This window comes from Monodon monoceros, unplaced genomic scaffold (assembly GCF_005190385.1).
Source record: "Monodon monoceros isolate NGI ecotype Baffin Bay Population unplaced genomic scaffold, NGI_Narwhal_1 Super_Scaffold_18, whole genome shotgun sequence".
Taxonomy (NCBI): domain Eukaryota; kingdom Metazoa; phylum Chordata; class Mammalia; order Artiodactyla; family Monodontidae; genus Monodon; species Monodon monoceros.
Window position 1 is genome coordinate 75,289,555 of NW_021703774.1, and position 18,653 is coordinate 75,308,207.

At 41.9% G+C, this 18,653-nt stretch overlaps 1 protein-coding gene and 1 non-coding gene across 2 annotated transcripts; both read right to left on the reverse strand.

The window, feature by feature from the left end:
• Positions 1–934: 934 nt before the first annotated feature.
• On the reverse strand, positions 935–1,006 carry TRNAQ-CUG. The gene has a single exon. It is a non-coding gene; the product is annotated as a tRNA-Gln (tRNA).
• A 10,557-nt stretch (positions 1,007–11,563) lies between these two features.
• Positions 11,564–15,711, reverse strand: LOC114897895 (dimethylaniline monooxygenase [N-oxide-forming] 5-like). The gene is made up of 4 exons (XM_029226953.1): positions 15,688–15,711; positions 14,853–15,041; positions 12,750–12,912; positions 11,564–11,712 (listed from the first exon to the last, which is right to left on the reverse strand). Exons 1-4 carry the CDS (start codon positions 15,709–15,711, stop codon positions 11,564–11,566), a joined length of 525 nt encoding a protein of 174 aa, XP_029082786.1.
• Between the last annotated feature and the right edge of the window lie 2,942 nt (positions 15,712–18,653).

Below are 18,653 nucleotides of genomic sequence, written 5' to 3' on the forward strand. Positions count from 1 at the left end.
ATTCACTATAGTCTAGCCTGGACTTAAGATCTGCAAGTGTCTCAAAGGCCTGGGTGGAGATGGGTCAGGGATCCCTGGTCTCCTCAGACGCCGGAATCCTTGGCCTTCCTCCTCCTTCTGGCTGAGCTTGGGACGACAGGACGAGGTTTCCTGGAGTGAAGGTTCAAATCTCAGCCTAACAGCGGCTTTCCGTGTCCAATGGAGACTTAGAAGCGAGAAATTCTGAATAAAATGGGAATAAACTGGGATAGGATCCATTAATATTCGGAATAATAGGGCACCTGAATACAATACAGTACTTCCCATCCAGGTCTGGAACCCTCGACCCGAAAGCTAAGACGCTGTCACCCTGCCTGCTCAGCGACGTCACAGCCCCGCACCGCGACCCTTTACTCACAGGGACCAGCGCGCAGTTACAAGATGTGCGGTGCGAACCCCCCTCGCGGGGCAGGACTCAGTGGGCGCAGCCTCTGCCTTTTGCCCCCGAGACCCAGGGTGACCCGACGAGGGGGTGCCACCGGCTCGGTCCCTGCGCCCCTGGGCGGCGGGGCCGGGGCCTCCGGTGGCCAGCGACGGGCAGAGTCGCCAGGGTGCAGCGGGGACGCCGCGGACTCGTCGCCCCACCTGCCCGCCATGGCGTCCGCGTGGAGCGCGTCGCTTGGAGCAGCCGCTTGGAGCAGCTTGGAGCAGCTTGGAGCTCCTCTTCAGGAGGACGCGGCAGAGCGCGGGGGACGCGGCTGCGAGGCGTGGGCGGCGGCAGGAGGGTCGCGGGTCCGGGGAGCCTCCTTCTCGTGACCCAGACGGTCGGGTCCGAGAGCAGGACTGAGGAGGACGCGGGGGCGGGAAAGCGCGTCCACGCAGCACGCCTCTGAGGCGCGAGTTCGCTTTCGGGAGGAGACCGAGTAAAAGACGGCTGGGCGCTGCCTAAAGAGAAAGGTCCCACCGAGATTTGAACTCGGATCGCTGGATTCAGAGTCCAGAGTGCTCACCATTACACCATGGAACCCTCTGCCAGACATTCTGCTGCTCCCGCCACTGAGCCTGGCTGCGCACAGCCCCGCGAGCCCAGGAGCGGCCTTCCGCCGGGCGCTCTCGTCACTCCGCCCCGAGCCCGCTTCCTCCGCGACGCCAGGAGGCGCCTGACTCGCCTGCCCTCGGCCGTCTCTTCAGGTTAGTTTTTCGTGGAATGAGATGAAATCCATTCGGGGTGAGCTACAGGGAAGGGCTTTTAGGGCTCCCCCAAATCCACCTGCTCTGCCGGCATTTCTAGAGTTTAATGCCCTGAGGTAAAATTCCCGCGAGGAAAAAAAAAAAAAGGTTCCTTTCCTCTTCTTTCCAAGTGTCCTCTTCCCGCTGCCCTGGGAGCTCTGAAGACCCTCAGAACAGCCCCTGGGACTTCGTGGGATGTCCCCTCCCTGGGACCCCAGGTCCAAGGGTAGAATCGCTGGGTGCTGGGGGCTTTGCCGGGGGATCCGGCCGCACACGTCGCACTGCAAGTACCCAGGGCGGCTCATGGCCTGCCAGGTTATGTGACACAAGGTCCTGTGCTGAAGGCGCGGTGAGGCCAAGCAAAAGGAAATGCTGGAGGAAGGTATATTGCAGGGCCACGCACGGAGAAAGGGGACTCCTGCTCAAAAGACCCAAACTCCCTGATAGGTTGTGAGGCAGGAGATAGATGGGCTCCAGGCTACACGTTTAATAGTGTCCTCCTGTTCACACTTCCTGGGGTGAGAAGAAGATGGGCTCCAGGCCCGACATTCATTACCAGTCCCCTGTTTACATTTACTGAAGCGAGAGACAAACGGGCTCCAGGACTACATATTTATGGCCTGACTCCTGTCTATATTTCGAGATCTGTACCTCAATATAAAAATCAGCAACAGGGCTTCCCTGGTGGCGCAGTGGTTGAGAGTCCGCCTGCCGATGCAGGGGACACGGGTTCGTGCCCCAGTCTGGGGAGATCCCACATGCCGCGGAGCGGCTGGGCCCGTGAGCCATGGCTTCTGAGCCTGCGCGTCCGGAGCCTGTGCTTTGCAACGGGAAAGGCCACAACAGTGAGAGGCCCACGTACCACAAAAAAAAACAAAACAAAAAATTCTAGCAATAGAAATAGGCTAAATAACCAGACACTGGATATTTTTATGGCAGGGACAGAGTGGGACTAAACCCTATTAAAATATCAAGTGGTCATCCATTTCCCATCCTTGGGGCAAGGGAAACATTGCACCTTGGGGGGTCAAAAAGGAGGGGGCACCACCCCATAATATGTGATGCTAAAGCCATGTAATGCTAAGGCCTCTGGGCTGTAATCCATCTTGGAAAAAAAGTTGCTCACGTGTGTTGGGGAGCGTCCTAGGGCAGGTCAGGTGTGGAAAAAGAAAGCAGATAATTGGCCAAAGGTAAACAAAGACCTGGAAGAACTGCAGTATATAAATGACTTAACGGCCTCTATTGCGCTCCTCATTAGGGAGGACGCCCACGCCCACACCCTTCCTCTCTGGGTGGGCATCTCTGCCTTGCTTCTATCTTCACTAAACAGTTTCTCTGTGTGCTCTCCCACTTGTTGTTGTGCTATGTCTCTAATAATAAACTTTGTACCTGTTTCTACAGTTTTACCTCCATGAGAAATTCATTTTTCACTGGGGGCAAGAGCCAGGGGGCGTGGTGGCTAAGATTCCTAGTTTTCATCCAGGCTACCCAGGTGCAATTCCTGGGCAGGGAATTAAGATCTTGCTTCACGCCCCCCACTCAGTGCTGCTTCTCAGAGATCAGTTTCAGGGAAGAGTTTTTATAGGCAAAATTTGGGGTGCGGGGGTGGCTGCAGAGTGTGTGACCTTCCTCTGACTGGTTGGTGGTGAGGTGACAGGGTGGTGTTCTAGGAATCTCAATCAGCCTCTGGTTCCAACCAATCGGGGGTCCAGGTTCTTGCACCCACTGTGAATTTACCATCCTCCCGACCCGGGTGGGTCCCTAGTTCCTGTAGAAGACCTCAAGAGACCTGTATCAGATAGTTATGTATATTCCTTGAGGAGGAAACTGCACCCTGCCCCGTGGCTGCATTATTGTTTCTTGACAGCCTTTCCTTTGTTTCTGCATTTCCTCAGTCCTCTCATTAGTAACTATTTGAATCTGGGCTTGGGAACTCCGTGAGGAGGCTGAAACCTTTTTCCTACAAACAAGAAATGGGGGACATGGAAAGGCTTTTGTACATGGGAGAGACCCACAGGGTCCTGCTCAATTTCATTGCCCCGTTTTCTTTGATACTCCTCAGTCTTGAGAGGAACAAAGGTGTCAGACAAGAAAAGGAATAATATTTTTGATAGGTTAAAAATAAACTCCCCAGAGGAACTTGTTGTTAAGGGGGATGTGGTTTCAAGGTGTGGTCAGGTGTAATCCTATTATAGGATTTGGGCTTTAGTTGGGTGATTTTGTGGGAAGATGGGAGGAAGCAGGGTTTGCTCCATATTGAATACTGTTAGCATGGGCAATTCTATGATTGGAATAAGAAAGTAACAGTCATTTCCTTATGAAAAGAGGAAGATGTTTAAAATTTTGTAGGTTGCACAGTGACCTTGTTTTTCTCTGACTGGACAAAATTCTGAGGTAGCCTGTCTGAAGTTGATATTCTGTATCTGACATTGTTTTTTTCCAACATGAGAACAAATCAGTCAGGCTGTGAAATCCCTATAACAGAGAACAAGAAAAGAGAGCACTCTGGTCTTTTAAGCTGTAGGTGCACACCTGACTGGGTATCAGAGTGACTTTAACAAAGTTTCTGGAATTTTCTGTAGCTCAATTTCTCACTTAAAAATGGGACAAATAGGAGTTCTTCCTACGTGGGTTGTCCTAGGTTTTAAATGAGAAGTGCAGGTAAAGCATTAAGCCCAGTGCCTAGCACATGGTAAATACTCAATACAAGTTAGCTCTTATCAGTCCATCACTCTCAGCATTTTTATCATCTGCCTTATTCTTTTAAATAACTGCAGACCCTTTCAGGGTATGAATGGATTATTATAAATAAATGTTCTCCAGCTGATGGACATGAAATTGACTCCAGTGTTTATTTATACACAAAATACTGCAGGGGACATCTACGTGTCTATATCTAATCCAGTAATATCTTGGTATACTCCGGGGATTGGTTCCAGGACCCCCATTCATACTGCAGATGCTCAAGTTCGTTATATAAAATGGTGTAGTGTTTGCCTGTAACCTATGCACATCTTCCTGTATACTTTAAATCATCTCTAAATTACTTAAGTTAAACACCTAATACTATGTAAATTCTAGGCAAATGTAACAGGGAAGAGCCAATTTTGACTCCATGTTGGATCTGTTTCTTTGACTTTAGCCTTTGCTTTTCATTGCTTTTGTTATTGTAATCATACATAATGGCCTGACTCAGGGAACTCTACCCAGCTGTGAATGGCTGCAAGAAAGAAGAGATTAGCACATCCCCTCCCTGAGGCTGGCCATTCCAAATGTTTTGCAAGACTGATGGTCTTTTTACTTCCTCACAGCTTCTGCCTCTCTGATTCTATAAAACAAATGGGCATCCAAACCCCGATAAGATAGTTATTTTGAGACACTAGTCTGCCATTTTCTCATTTGGCGGGCTTTCCAAATAAAGTCATATTCCTTGCCTCAACACCTTGTCTCTGATTTATTGGCCTGTCATGAGGCGAGCAGAGCGAGCTTGGACTTGGTAAAGCAAATACGCCCGACAAATGTAAGTTTTGCTTTTGGAACTTTCTGGAAAATTTTTTCTGAATATTTTAATCCATGGTTTGTTGAATTTTTGGATGACCAACCCATTGATACTGAGGGCCAACTATTTTCCATCACTGCTTGTGTATTTCTCTAATAGCTATTTCTGTAAAGGCAATTGCTCAGTTTAGAAATATACTTGTACATACATATCTAATTTTGCTAATGCCTGCCCTATTTCCTTGAAAAGATGCTTTACCAATTCATATTTCCAATCATTTATGAGAATACTCTTTTTCTTCATACTCTTGCCACACGGAATAGCTTCTGTACCTACCATTTATTTATTTTTTTGTGGTACGCGGGCCTCTCACTGCTGTGGCCTCTGCCGCTGCGGAGCACAGGCTCCAGACGCGCAGACCTAGCGGTCATGGCCCACGGGCCCAGCCGCTCCGCGGCACGCGGTATCCTCCCGGACCGGGGCACCAACCCGTGCCCCCTGCATCGGCAGGTGGATTCCCAACCACTGCGCCACCAGGGAAGCCCCCTACCATTTATTTTTGCCAACAATCAACCCCTTATTGAGAGATTTCTTCAAGTGAGTTCACACTCATTGACTTAAGTGACATCCTGGAAAAGCTTAAATCCTATGATTTTTCTCTGTTCTCTTCTATTTTACGACTACTCTATTTTCTCAGGTAATCTGAGCCAAGTGCAGTGCAAATATATCACTGTTGCTTGGTGGCTGCTGTTGCCAGCTGGGTTTGATACTGAGCAGGGCCCTGTGGGGCTCCTGGGCACAAAGCCTTTCTGTGTCCCCCATTTCTTTGATTACAGGAAATAGCCTTCATTCAGGCTCCATGACCTTCCAACGGGCAGATTCAAGCAGTTGCTAATTAGGGAAGGGAGGGTATGTGAGACCAGGGAGAAACAGTCAAGAGAAACAATAGTGAAGCCTTGGGGCAAGGTCCTGGTTTTCCATCCAACAGATACACACAAAGATATAGTTGAGCTGTTTTGCAGATACTTGAAACCCCCTCCACGTGGAAGAAGTTAAGGATTAACGATGGTATGCTGCCCACAAGCACATAGACCCCACACCAGTTGGAACCTGAAGGTTGATGATGCTGACTCCTACTTATCTCACCACCAACCCATCAGAAGAATGTCCCCAAGCTGATCACGCCCTCTCTGAACAATTACTATAAAACTTCTCACCATCCTCTCCAGAGGTGGGTTTGGGGTGGGTGGGGCACAGTTTTTGAGGCGCTAGCCTGCTGTGTTCCCTCTGCCTGGCAAAGAAATAAAGCTACTGTTTCTCTTTCCTCCGAAATTCTCTCTCCATATTTCTATTCAGCACCGGGGTACCGAAGCCGAGATTTCACACATTCTCCTTGGAAGGAAGTCACTCTATGCAGCTTACACTTAAGGAATGGAGAGTTATGCTCCAACTCCTGGAGGGCAGAGTATTTATGTAAGTTGTTTGAAATTCTTCCGTATGGGAGTTTTCTCTATTCTACCCCTCTTATTATTCTATCACTTATTTATATCAGTATTGACTCATGGGTATTTTTTATACTTTATATTATAGTCCAATACTAGGTTATTTATATTGTTGTTCAAATTGTTCCAGCTTTGGCCTTTGGAACCACTTTCAGTTGGTTCCTGTGTCCCTGTGACATACCCTCATCAGTTTGCTTTTTGAGCACTTCCTTACTTTCTGGCACTACAAGAAAGCATTTTTTTTTCTTCTATAATATAATTGGGAAAATGATATAACCTCTCAATATAATTACAGAAGCAAGATGTTGTAAATTGATGAATATTAATACACATTCATCCGTAACTAGGGCTTTGTATCTTGAGTTGTTGAGAGTTCACTTTCCTATTCACATCCTACTATTACCTTGGTTTAGAATTTAACCAATGATTTTTTTTTTGGTAACCTTTCATATTATAAGTAAAATGAGAGCATCAGTGAACTTAGAATTACATGCCTTTTATTTAAAGAGGAAACTGGGGTACTTATTAGTGATAACTAGGAATTATATTATCAAAGACTGTTAATTCAAAAAACTTCCATGCTGAAAGAGGCCAATTTATATGTTAAAAGAAGGAAATGAAAAAGAAGCGGCTTTCAATTTACTTTTGAACCAGAATAGTCTGCAGAGTAAAAGATAGTAGGTCCATTTTAATAGAGGATAAATCCCCAGTATCACAAGGATTATGGAAGAAAAAAGACCTTCTGATACTCAAAAAGCATTTCCACAGGTGTAATTAGGCAAAATAGCAGGGAATTGTACAAATAGTTATATGATTAAGAGGAAGTTGTCATTCTCACATTTCTGGTTCTCGTACTTATTGTACCTTGGGAGAGATAAAAATTTCTAATGTTGTTCTTTCAGATGTTCAAATTTATTCTTTGGTTAAGCAATAGGCAGCAATCCCAAACTGTATTACACCGTAGCTTATTTATGTACACACTTGGCCGGTACATCCAGTAGCTTTTTTCATGAAATTCAGTGTGCCCAACAACTAACACTTAGTTTACTTCTTGGAAAGACAAGAACAGAGCAAAAGTTCTCTGAGTGAGAAAACAGAATCAACAGCAGCACTTGGACGTCAACTGGAGTCCCTGGTTTTCATTTTATTTGCTTTGTTTTTCGTAACTACAATGTCTGACATAAGAAGAACTGTTATAAGCAGAATACCCTCTATATTTTGTTATCATCAATCCTAATTTATTACATAACTGACATCTTCGAATTAGTCTCCCTGAATGTTATGTGGTTCACTGTCCACATACCTGAAGCAGAGAAGAGGGAAACCCTGGCCTATTAAGAATTCAGTCAATCAATCAATCAATCAATGCTTTCTTAGTATCTGCTTTTGGCTCAATATTGGGCTAGGAGCTGCAGAAAATAGAGAAGAAAGACACTGTCTTTATCCTTAAGGGCCTTATAATCCACTGGACTAGATAAGATAGATGCATATGAAACAGAGAAAAATGTAAGACTTTTGGTAAATCATGTGGTTTTAGACTGCTAAATAAAAATGTAGAAGACGGTAGTTAAAATAGAGCTATGATAAGTCCTTGAAGGATGTGGAAGAAATAGATAAGCTGAGAACAAAGGAAAGTATTACAAGTCAATATATATAATGTAGAATATTTATTGTAGGAGTTTGGCAGTGAAAGGAAGGAGGAAAATAGGAGAGCACCTAGAAAGGGTATCAGGGTTAAATAAAAAATGTCTTTCTCCTCTTTGCAGAAGGGAGAGTTATGCTGTTATAATCAATTGAAGAAAACCACATCTTTGGGCATGGGATGATTGTGCCTCTGACTTTTCCACAAAAATTTAGGAACTTCATCAATATCAACATTGTTCAATAAAGATCACCAAGTGAATAAGCACAAGTTCTGAAATTCAGATTGCTAAATGTGTCCACCCAAGCACTAAAATACTGGCTGATGGTACCACCTTCCCAGATTCTATAGATTACTCATACCAAGAGCCAATGTGACCTGAGTATGTTGTCACATGACAGCCAGCAAAGTGGCCTCTGCAGATTTGTAAATCTACCTACAGATTTGTAATTTAACCATATCTACCTCTCATTAATTCATCACTGCCTTTCCTTTCTCTGGCAGCTCTAATAGCCCTTCAAGTAATCCTTGCCAAAATAATATGCCTGGTTTTCTCTCCATGTGCTTTTTCCTACTTGACTTTTCTCTTAGGCCCTAAACATAGAATTTTCTTAAGCTTTTCTCTCCTTTCCCATCCATATTCAAACCACTTGGTGGTATTTCTCTATTCTATTGTCACAAACTATTATTTCCTTTTCCTTCAAAATATACTCTAAATCCTTAAACAGACACGAGGACAATAAATACAGTACAACATTGCTATTATTAAGAAAGAAGTGGGAAAAAATAACCACCTATCTTCCTAGGAGAATTCTTACCTTTTGGCCATATCCTCTCGAACCTTAGCTATTTCTTTTATCATTTCATTTTGTGAAGGCAATGTCTTTATCCCTAAAGAGAAAAATCAAAATTTTAAGTGTAAAATTAAAATTACCTCATTATGAACACTAACCCTATTAACAATTACCATGCTATGGAAAATTCAAAGGAATACAGGCTAGTTGTCTGTACCAAGGAGGTTACACCTTCGCTTGATCACCTTACCCTACCACCACCAGAATATAATCATATTAACCTCAGTAGTTTACTCTTTTCTACTTTGTCTTTGGAAGATATTTCTCCTAATCTGCTTTCCAGCCAATACCTGCCTCCTCCCTAACATAGTCTTTCAATTGGGAAATGAAATATGGACATGAGGAAATGATAAATGGCCTTAAAAGTATACGGAAAATGAGGTACAAAGTAAAAGGGCGGGGGGAATATGGGAAACACACCTGTACTTGTACTCTTAATAACAAAGAGGCTTTATACCACAGGGAGAAGGAAGTAAAAGTAAACTCTCAGTCCCCTTGTATGCCTACAGTTCCATGGAAGATAAGCCTTACCTTCTAAATTTTTGTTTACTGAGAGTGAGGGGTAAGGCCAAGGGCAACTCATAATACCCAATCTTAACAGATAAATTTAAGCACCAATGAACAGTTCCAGTAGCAGGAATTTAACACCAAGGACATGGCTAGACAAAGGTAGAATAGTATTTAAGTTGACATAGACAACTCTCAATTTAAATGATTAGCTTTATGCCTGGATTTACAGGCACTATGCTATGTAGAAAACTTTAGCCACACCCAACTCTAAAGTGTTACTCCACAAAATTCTGGAATGTGTAATTTTAGAATGGGAATATATCTTACCTAATACAATCCTTCTCTCTACAAATACTCTCAAGGGGTTATCTCATTCCTCCTTAAATATCTCTGGTGATGGGGATCTCATCACCTGAGGAGATGATTTAATTGTTTGGCTGCTCTACTTGCTGGAACATTATTCTTTTCATTGACCCCAGAACCTGGCTCCATGCAACTGGCACCAGTGGACTTAGCTCTGCCTCCTGGGGCCAAGGAGTCTAGTATTAACAAATGACAGCGTTTGAACCCTTTGAGAACAACTGTCATAACTTCTTTAAGTCTTTTCATTATCAGCCTTAAAGCCTTAACAGTTCCCCATATAACAGGTTTCACATTTTCTGCCACATTGGTTACCCTTCTCTGGGCACACTCTAGTAACTATCCTGGTGTGTCCCTCTTAAAACATGAGACAAATTCAACACTCAAGAAATAGCCTTCTGTGCTTTGCCATGTGTTCTTTTCATTTTAGCCTTGGGAATTACTATGTATGTTCATAAGTCAATGAGGAATCACTGAAATGCTTCATTCGAGGTTAATCACAGGTCTTAAGAGGCTCATGAAACGCATTTTGAGAGTTGATTTGCAAATTATTTCTCATAGTACAACCATAACTTTTACTTCTCCTAACTAAAAACATTATGGAGGAAGAGGTCCATTTCCTGCCTGTGAGAGGCAGCCAATTCATCAAAAAAACCCCAACCAAACAAACAAAAAATCACTATAAATTATATAGGTAGATAGATAGGAATGTATAAGAATGTGTACGTTATCCAGTGGTGCAATTCTTTATTAATTCATTGGTACTGTTTGTTGAACTGTTTCCTCGTTCAGAGAACATGTCTTTTTTTTTTTAGAAGATACTTTCATTTATTTATTTATTTTTAATAGATCTTTATTGGAGTATAATTGCTTCACAATACTGTGTTAGTTTCTGTTGTACACAAAAGTGAATCAGCCATATGCATAAGTATGTCCCCATATCCCCTCCATCTTGAGCCTCCCTCCCATCCTCCCTATCCCATCCCTCTAGGTGGTCACAAAGCACGGAGCTGGTCTCCCTGTGATATGCTGCTGCTTCCCACTAGCTATCTGTTTTACATTCGGTAGTGTATATATGTCAATGTTACTCTCACTTCGCCCCAGCTTCCCCCTCCCACCCGGTGTACTCAAGTCCATTCTCTATGTCTACATCTTTATTCCTGCCCTGCAACTAGGTTCATTAGTACCATTTTTTATTTTTTAGATTCCATATATATGAGTTAGCATATGGTATTTGTTTTTCTCTTTCTGACTTACTTCACTCTGTATGACAGACCCTAGGTCCATCCATCTCACTACAAATGACTCAATTTCATTTCTCTTTATGGTGAGTAATATTCCATTGTATATATGTGCCACATTTCTTTATCCATTCATCTGTCGATAGACACCTAGGTTGCTTCCATGTCCTGGCTATTGTAAATAGTGCTGCAATGAACATTGTGGTACATGACTCTTTTCGAACTATGGTTTTCTCACGGTATATGCCCTGTAGTGGAATTGTTGTCTTTAGGAGGATTAGATTGCTTCTTTTTTCCATTTGGGGAGTAAAGAAGACAATTCCCCCACCATCCTAGGAGTGAAAAGCTTTCAATGACTGAGTACATTTTCCTTCAGATAAGAGCATTATCACTTCTACTGGCCAACAGGTGATCCACACTCTGAATGCTGCATTCTAACAAGCTCTCCCGGCAATCACCTGGTCTTCTTAAAAGCCAGAGGCACACTCTGAAGAGACAGCTGAGTGAGATTATGAGCACAGTTTGTGATCATGACCAAATTCCTTAGTGTGAGGCCAAGTGAATGATGGGAATCTAACTTGTAACCTTGGCTCCATCACATCATCAGTCAAAATGTTGCCAACTGAGGCAGTGAAACCAAGCCCTGCATTTGCCATTGGCACTGATGGGCTGTGTGCAGGTATCCATACACTCTGCTGGGTCCACCTGCAGCTTCCTTGGTGAAGCAAAGTAAATAATTTACTGATTCAAACCTGCTTGGCTGTGTGGCTAACTTCCACAGCCAGATCGCTTCCAGAATTCCCAATGCCAATTATAATGACTCTCTTTCCAGTGAAACTCTCTGGATTCTTATAATCTCGACTATGGAAGTACTGTCCTTTGAACTTCTCAATTCCTGCAAGAGAAGGGAAAATAATTCCTGGGTGATGGTTTATCTGATATAATTTGTTAAATCATTCATTTTTTTTTGCAGTGTGTAGAGTTTATGCATATATTCTCTGTATGTTCTCCTTTTACTCAGGTGCACTGTTGCCTTTCTGAATATTTTTGCCTGTTTTCTTTTCCCATCACCTCACAGTGGAACCTTGTGATTTCCTTTTCATAAGTAGTCTGCTTAATTCAGGATCTGGTAGTATTTTGGACCTGTGGACTCACAAATCCAAACTGCTTCAGAAAATCTCCATTCTCTTTTGCCTTTTCATCCTCTATTTTTTTAAATTGAAGTGTAGTTGACTTATTATAGCAGTTTCAGATGTACAACATAGGAACTTGATATTTTTATAGATTATGCAACATACAAAGTTATTACAATGTTACAGGCTTTTGACTATATTCCTTGTGCTGTATATTACAACCCTGTGACTGATTTATTTTATAACTGGTAGTTTGTATCTCTTAATCCCCTTCACCTATTTTGCCCATCCCCCACCCCCTCTTTTCATCTTCTCTAAATACCTACTTCCATTCCAATGAGATTATATATGTTTTTACATACTCTAGAGTATGCATAGAGTAGTTTTTTCCCCTCAAAATGAAAATCCAGGCCAAAGACTGTAATTAAACTCTTTCTTTAAGCTTTCTTTATTTTCTTACTTAGAAACTTAATATTTCTGTTTGTTACTTCAATTGCTAAAAAAGCCTTCATTCAACCTAATGCAGATCAACTCTTATTATCCCTAGGAAAACTAAAATCATTGTGAAACTAAATATAGAGCCTTCTAATTTTCCTCTAGTCCCCCAAATTACTGTTATCTCTGCGCCCTAAATAGCATTAATACAAGGTACCCCAACATCTTTCAGGAGAATATGCAGAATTAGGATAAGCCTTATTTCATCCCAAGGTAGGAATCACTCAGACAACAATCCTCCCATTCTTTAGGGATCAGGTCACAAGCATTGTTCCAGTGTCTTCCTTCCTTGTAGGCTACTTACCAGGGAAGCTTTCCAAGGGTAAGTGAGCATTGGTGTGATGGCCAGTGCAAACCATAACTCCATCGAAGACATTCACCTCCTTTTTCCCTTCAGATTCCGTGACCACCTCCCATTGGCCTGAAGTGGAGAAATCAGGCTGCTTCTTCACACTGCACACGGTGGTCTGTAAAGAAAAGGGGTAGCCACAGGGCACTATAACCACAGCCTAAATAGTGGACACCTTCCCTGACAGGACTCTCCTTGCAGAGGGTAAACAAAGGGCTGCTACCACATAACAGGCCTCATGCAGGGGTATTTGATTTTCATACTCCACAAATCAGAACTTTTTTGTTTGGGGCTGTGGTCAGAGTGAGAAAACTTCCATGAGGCAAGCTAAATAAAACAGAGTTGGCAGGCTAATGTTGCACTTTCCTCTGCTTCTAGAAAAGTGCAAATTACTAGTTCTCGTGGACCATACCTAGGGCAATGTGATACTTGAATAAAGTTTGGGCTTCTCTTGTGCTTCTGAGACACTCCATGCACGAAATGCCTATTCCTCCCCATACCCCGAGACATCCTGAGACCCTCTGATGCCTTCTTACCTCAAGTCCTGTTCTCACTGTCTGGCCTTAAACTTGTGACTGAGCTAGAGGGCTCCCTTTCCTAACAGAGTAGAGAAACATCTCAGTGGCTCATATTCTATGTAAATTAACCTCTCTGACTCCCATAAATGCCCATTTTACAAGTAACTATAAAGAAAGAAGGTGTGAGGTGGGATAGTCAGTGGCACAATTTTTAGCTTTAAAAAATAATAATAAATATGGGTTACTCTACCCAGGTTAAGGAAACATTAAGAATGTGTTCATGTGTGCTTCTAGGGTTTATGACCCTAATGTCTTGGTTGACTAATAGAGATACCCCTCTTATATACCTGAGCCATCCTATACTATTTATTGTTCTTCTCTATCACGTTCTTACTTTTGCACAGGCTGGTGCTTCTGCCTGGATCATCCTTTTATTCTTTCTTCATTTGGAGATACTCACCCTTCAACATTTAGCTTGGTATTATCTCCTCTAAGAAAATTTCCCTGGTGCCTGGTGCCTCATGCCCTGATAGGTTAAGTGTCCCCCCTCTGACCTGCAATGAATAGATTTCAGTGGCCTTTATCACTCTGTAACTCTTTATTTTTAATAATTATGTTTACAATTAAATTTCATTTTTCTATCTCCTTAACTAGACTGTGAAATCACTAATTTTTTGTTTCTGTGTCTTCACTGCTTAGTATAGTAACAAACCTGTTCAATAAGCGCTTAAAGAAGTGAAGAGAAGCACCACTAGGCTGTAAATGACTGACTTTGGAAGTCGTCACTGGATATTGCCATTTTAATTTTGTTGTTAAAGAGAAAGAGTCATGATTTAGTAGAATGCTCAGAAGGTAGAAGATTTGGGCTTTTTGCCAGCTGTCAGAGTATTGATTCTTTTATAGTCATGGTTTAGAATGATAGGAATATCACAGAAGACTTTACAGCAGGAAGGAACCAGTGAAGTGATCTAGTACAGTCATCTTGTTTTACAAATAAAGTGAAGACACATCGGCGTTGAGGAACTTACTTGTCTGAAGTCACAAGTTGGTTAGTGGTAGAGCAAAGACTAGAACTCAAGTTTTTGCTTCCCAATTCAGTGTTCCTCGCTCTACGCCAGACTTAACTTATTTGTTCCCTCATAAGTTTTCAAAACCTACTTCACTGGGTTGTTGTGGTCACATAAATAATGCACTGGAAAGTACTTCAGAAAGTATAAAAGGGCTAAGCAGCAAGTTGTGGAAACAGAAGGTTTTAAAGTTCCCATACCTGTCAGTTCCCCTCATTGTTTTATTGTAATCAAATGATATAGAATGAAGGCAATGAAATGAAGGGGGCTTCCTGGATCTGCAGTCAAAATACATAGAAGAGGGACCTTTCCATGAATATTTTCAGACATAGAGAAGACATAGAGTAGAATCTGTCTGGATAGGATAGATACATGAGCATATCAAACCAATCTATACATAAGCACTGGTAAATAAGACCAGTTATTCACTTACTTGAAACTCAGAACACAGAGATACCCACGAAATTCCCTACCTTAAATCGAATGTACTTTAGAAGGTCAAATTCATTGGCATACATCCTGAAATACTCCAGGACCTGGGAGTTGTGCATGAAGTTAGGATAGTGATCTGGGACGGGATAGTCACTGAAGCACATCATCTCCTTAGAAGTGTTGATGACCACTGACTTGTAAATACTGGCCCTTCCTTCTTCAGGTTCTTCCTGCAGTAAATAAAAAGCATTCATAGCAACTTGAGAATTAACGTCATGGTTTATAAGCAGCCAACAAACATTTGAAAATGTTTTCTGAAAAAAATGTCAGTTAAAAAAGTCCCCTCCCCACAGCCCTTCACATCTCCCAGTATTTGTGCCCTCGTGCAGTCTCTTCCCCTTGAATCTAAGTTGTCTTCATGGCTTGCTTTTGACCAACAGCATGCAGTTGGAATGATACTGAATGGCTTCCAAGACTAAGTGATAGGTAGTCTTGCAGCTTCTGTCTGGGTCTCTTAGAAAGCTTGCTCTGGTGGAAGTCAGCAGCCACGTAAGAAGTCCAGCTACCCTGAGACCACCATCCTGTGAGGAAGCCTGAGCTGGCCACGTGAAGAGCGTGTTTGGGATAGAGAGTTGTGCAGCCAGCCCCCAGAAGGTCTAGTTATCCCAGCTGACGTTCTAAATATGTGAGCAGAGGGGTCATAGCACACGTCCAGTCCCAGCTGTCACCTGGTTGCCATGACATAAGACTCCAAGTGAGAACTGCCCATCTGAGTAATAGTCTTTTAAATAGTATATGTATTTCAAAGCCTTGGGAAGTTTCAAGGGTTTCATACACTTGCCACATTGTTCTCCAGGAAACACTGTACTAACTTACATCCTGTCCACTATGTGTTCTCATTTTACCTTGTTTTTACTAATTTAAAAGACAGTTACTCAGTGTTAGCAAAAATGAGGTGAAATGAGATCTTAGTACAGTGTTTTCTGGACAGCAATGTGACAAGAATATGAAACCCTTGCAACTTAGCCTTTTAAAGAAAGATTCAGCATTGTAGACAAAGATTTATGTTAAAGGATGTTAATGACAGCATTATTTATAACATAAAAAAGAAATAAGTTAAATGCCTGCAATATTGTGATTTATAAGAAATATATATTTGGTTATCCAGATGGTCAAAATATATTTCTCATATATATTTGGTCTTTCTCCACAGTTTCTGGCTCAGAGCTCCCAATACTCTCCTAATTTCCTAACTGTTGAGAGTGATAAAAAGTGCCCTTTGTTATGTTAATATGCTGACTTTTAGAAAGCAACTAAGGATGGGGGCTGGTTACCAATGGAGCAAACCCTGTAATAAGAGGGTTGTAACTTTCAGTTACCTATCCCCTGACCTCTGGGGAGGTGACAGGGGCTGGAAGTTGAATCAATAGCAATGCCCAGTGATTTAATCAATCATTCATGCCTATTTCATAAAGTCTCCATAAAAATCCAAAAGTGTGGGGTACAGTGAGCTCCCGGGATGGTGAACTGAAGAGATTAGGGGAGAGCGGTGTGCCTGAGAGGGCATGGAAGCTCAGTGTGCTTTCCCCTGTGCATCTCTTCCATTTTGTTGTTCCTGAGTTATATTCTTTTATAAGAAACCAGTAATCTAGTGAGTAAATGGGTTTCCTGTGTTTTGTGAGCTGCTTTAGCAAATTAATCAAACCCAAGGAAGGGGTTGTGGGAATTTCTGCTTTATAGTCAGTTGGTTAGAAGCATAGGTAACAACCTGGCCTTGAGAATGGCATCTGAAGTCCAAATCCAAGGAGGGGGTTGTTGGAACCTCCAATCTGTAGCTGGTTGGTCAGAAGCCCAGGTAATAACCAGGGCTTATGACTGGTGTCTGAAGTGGGTTCGAGGGGGCAGTCCTGTAGGACTGATCCCTCAATTTGTGGAATCTGATGTTATATCTGGGTAGGTAAGCATCAGAACTGAGTTGAATTCTTGAACATCCTGCTAGTGTTTGAGAATTGTTTGCTGGTATCTGCACACCACCCCCTGCCCACGCACATACACACACATTGGCATTGGTCTCAGAACCATTTAATGCCCGACAAAATACACTGTAATTTGAGAACCACTGCTCCAGATCCTTGCTACCTAAAGTATGATCTGTGGACTAGCTGTAGGGACATCACTTGGGAGACTGGTAGAAATGCAGACTCTCAGGCCCCATCCCAGACCTACTGCATCAGAATCTGCCTTTTAGCAAAACCCTCAAGTGATTCAGATGCATCTGAAAGCTGAGAAGCATTGCTCTAGCTGACATTAAACCCCAGTTCACTGTTCCTTCCCAATCAAGGTTATCTTCTTTGCTTCCTCAAAAACTTCTAATAACTACCTCATGGGGGTGTTGTAGTGATCACATAAAATAGCGCCATATCTACCCAGATTGTTATATTAGTCTGTCACTGAGATATCATAAACAATGACTTTTCAACTCTATTAGAAGTTTTAAAAATTGTTTTGATTATGGAAAATTACCTTAACCAATTTGGGCCCCCTCTTCTCTTTTTATTCCAGGAATAGATATTTGGATGCTGGCTATTATTGAACATTAAATGGCCACAAAGGAGAGTGTTCACTGGCTTTGCCCACATTAGAGATGATTTTCCTCCCATTTTTAGAGAAGAATTTTTCAGCTTCAGAATCCTGAATTGATCATTCCCATTTCTCTGCCCCATACTTCAAGATCTCATTCCCTTTGGCTGCTAATGGTGTTTTTACAAGTCTCTTCCAATCTATCCTACCTATTTCAACCAAAGTGTTCTTTCTAGGGTATGGTTGTATCTCTGCCCTAATTAAAATTTTGGATGCTGCCCCATTTTCTCTAGTGTATATTTTTCAGCTTAGGATTCAAAGACCTCCATAATGTCTTGGAGTCTATTCTTTATCTCCCCAGCTAGATTGTAGGCCCCTTGACTTGTATGCATGATCTTCCCCACAGCATATAAAATTATAAATAGCCCTTAGTAGATACTTAATAGATGTATGTTGAATTATATTGAGAAAGATATATATAGAAAAAGGAAGTAAATTTCACAAAATGCATAACAAACTAATGAAATACATAAAAATTCATTTCAAAAACAGCTAAATGAGATGTTTTTATCTTATTCACAAGAATTTGTTGTAAGGAAAACTGAAAAATAATATAAAAACAAATGCATAAAGATATTCATTTTGTATTATTTAAAATAGCAATGAATTAGAAACCACTTATTGTAAAATGCCCCCCCAATAGGCAAGTTATGTTATCTCAATATGATGCAGAATTTGTCTCCATGCCACTCCTTAAGTATCCTGCTAAATTCACAGCTCATCCTTTCACCCCACTACTTAATGGCTTCGACTGATTCCACTTGGAAAACCAAATTTCTTATTTTGAAATTCACCATATTTCACAATCTATCCCAATCCACCTTTGTATCTTCACTTAGTGCTCTCCTCAATTAATTTCAAGCTTCTGAGTCATTAAATTGTTGTTGAAACTTTCCAGACTCTTTCAAAGCTTTAAACTTTTGTTAACACTACAGTACTGCATCTTCATTTGGAAAATTCGTATCTATCATTCAAGAGTCATATCAAATTTCACTTCTTTGGTGAAATATTTCTTGTTCTCTCCACAGAGTTAAATGCCCCATTCAACCTCCAAGCTGCCAAAACTTTCTGCTCATATTGCCATCAAGGCAACTTAGAACACACGATATTCTGAATTTGTTTCTATGACTGTGAGGTACCCGAAAGTAGTAATGGGTTTTATTTTTTGTATCTCTGTCATCAACATAGTACCTGATGTATAG

What these genes read in the sequence shown, in the direction of transcription:
- LOC114897895 (XM_029226953.1), bottom strand. Translation starts at nt 15,711, where the DNA reads ATGAGAACACATAGTGGACAGGAT. An exon ending in GAACACATAGTGGACAGGAT is followed by an intron (nt 15,042 to 15,687) that starts GTAAGTTAGTAC and finishes TATTTACTGCAG; the next exon opens with GAAGAACCTGAAGAAGGAAG. An exon ending in TAAAGTACATTCGATTTAAG is followed by an intron (nt 12,913 to 14,852) that starts GTAGGGAATTTC and finishes TTTTCTTTACAG; the next exon opens with ACCACCGTGTGCAGTGTGAA.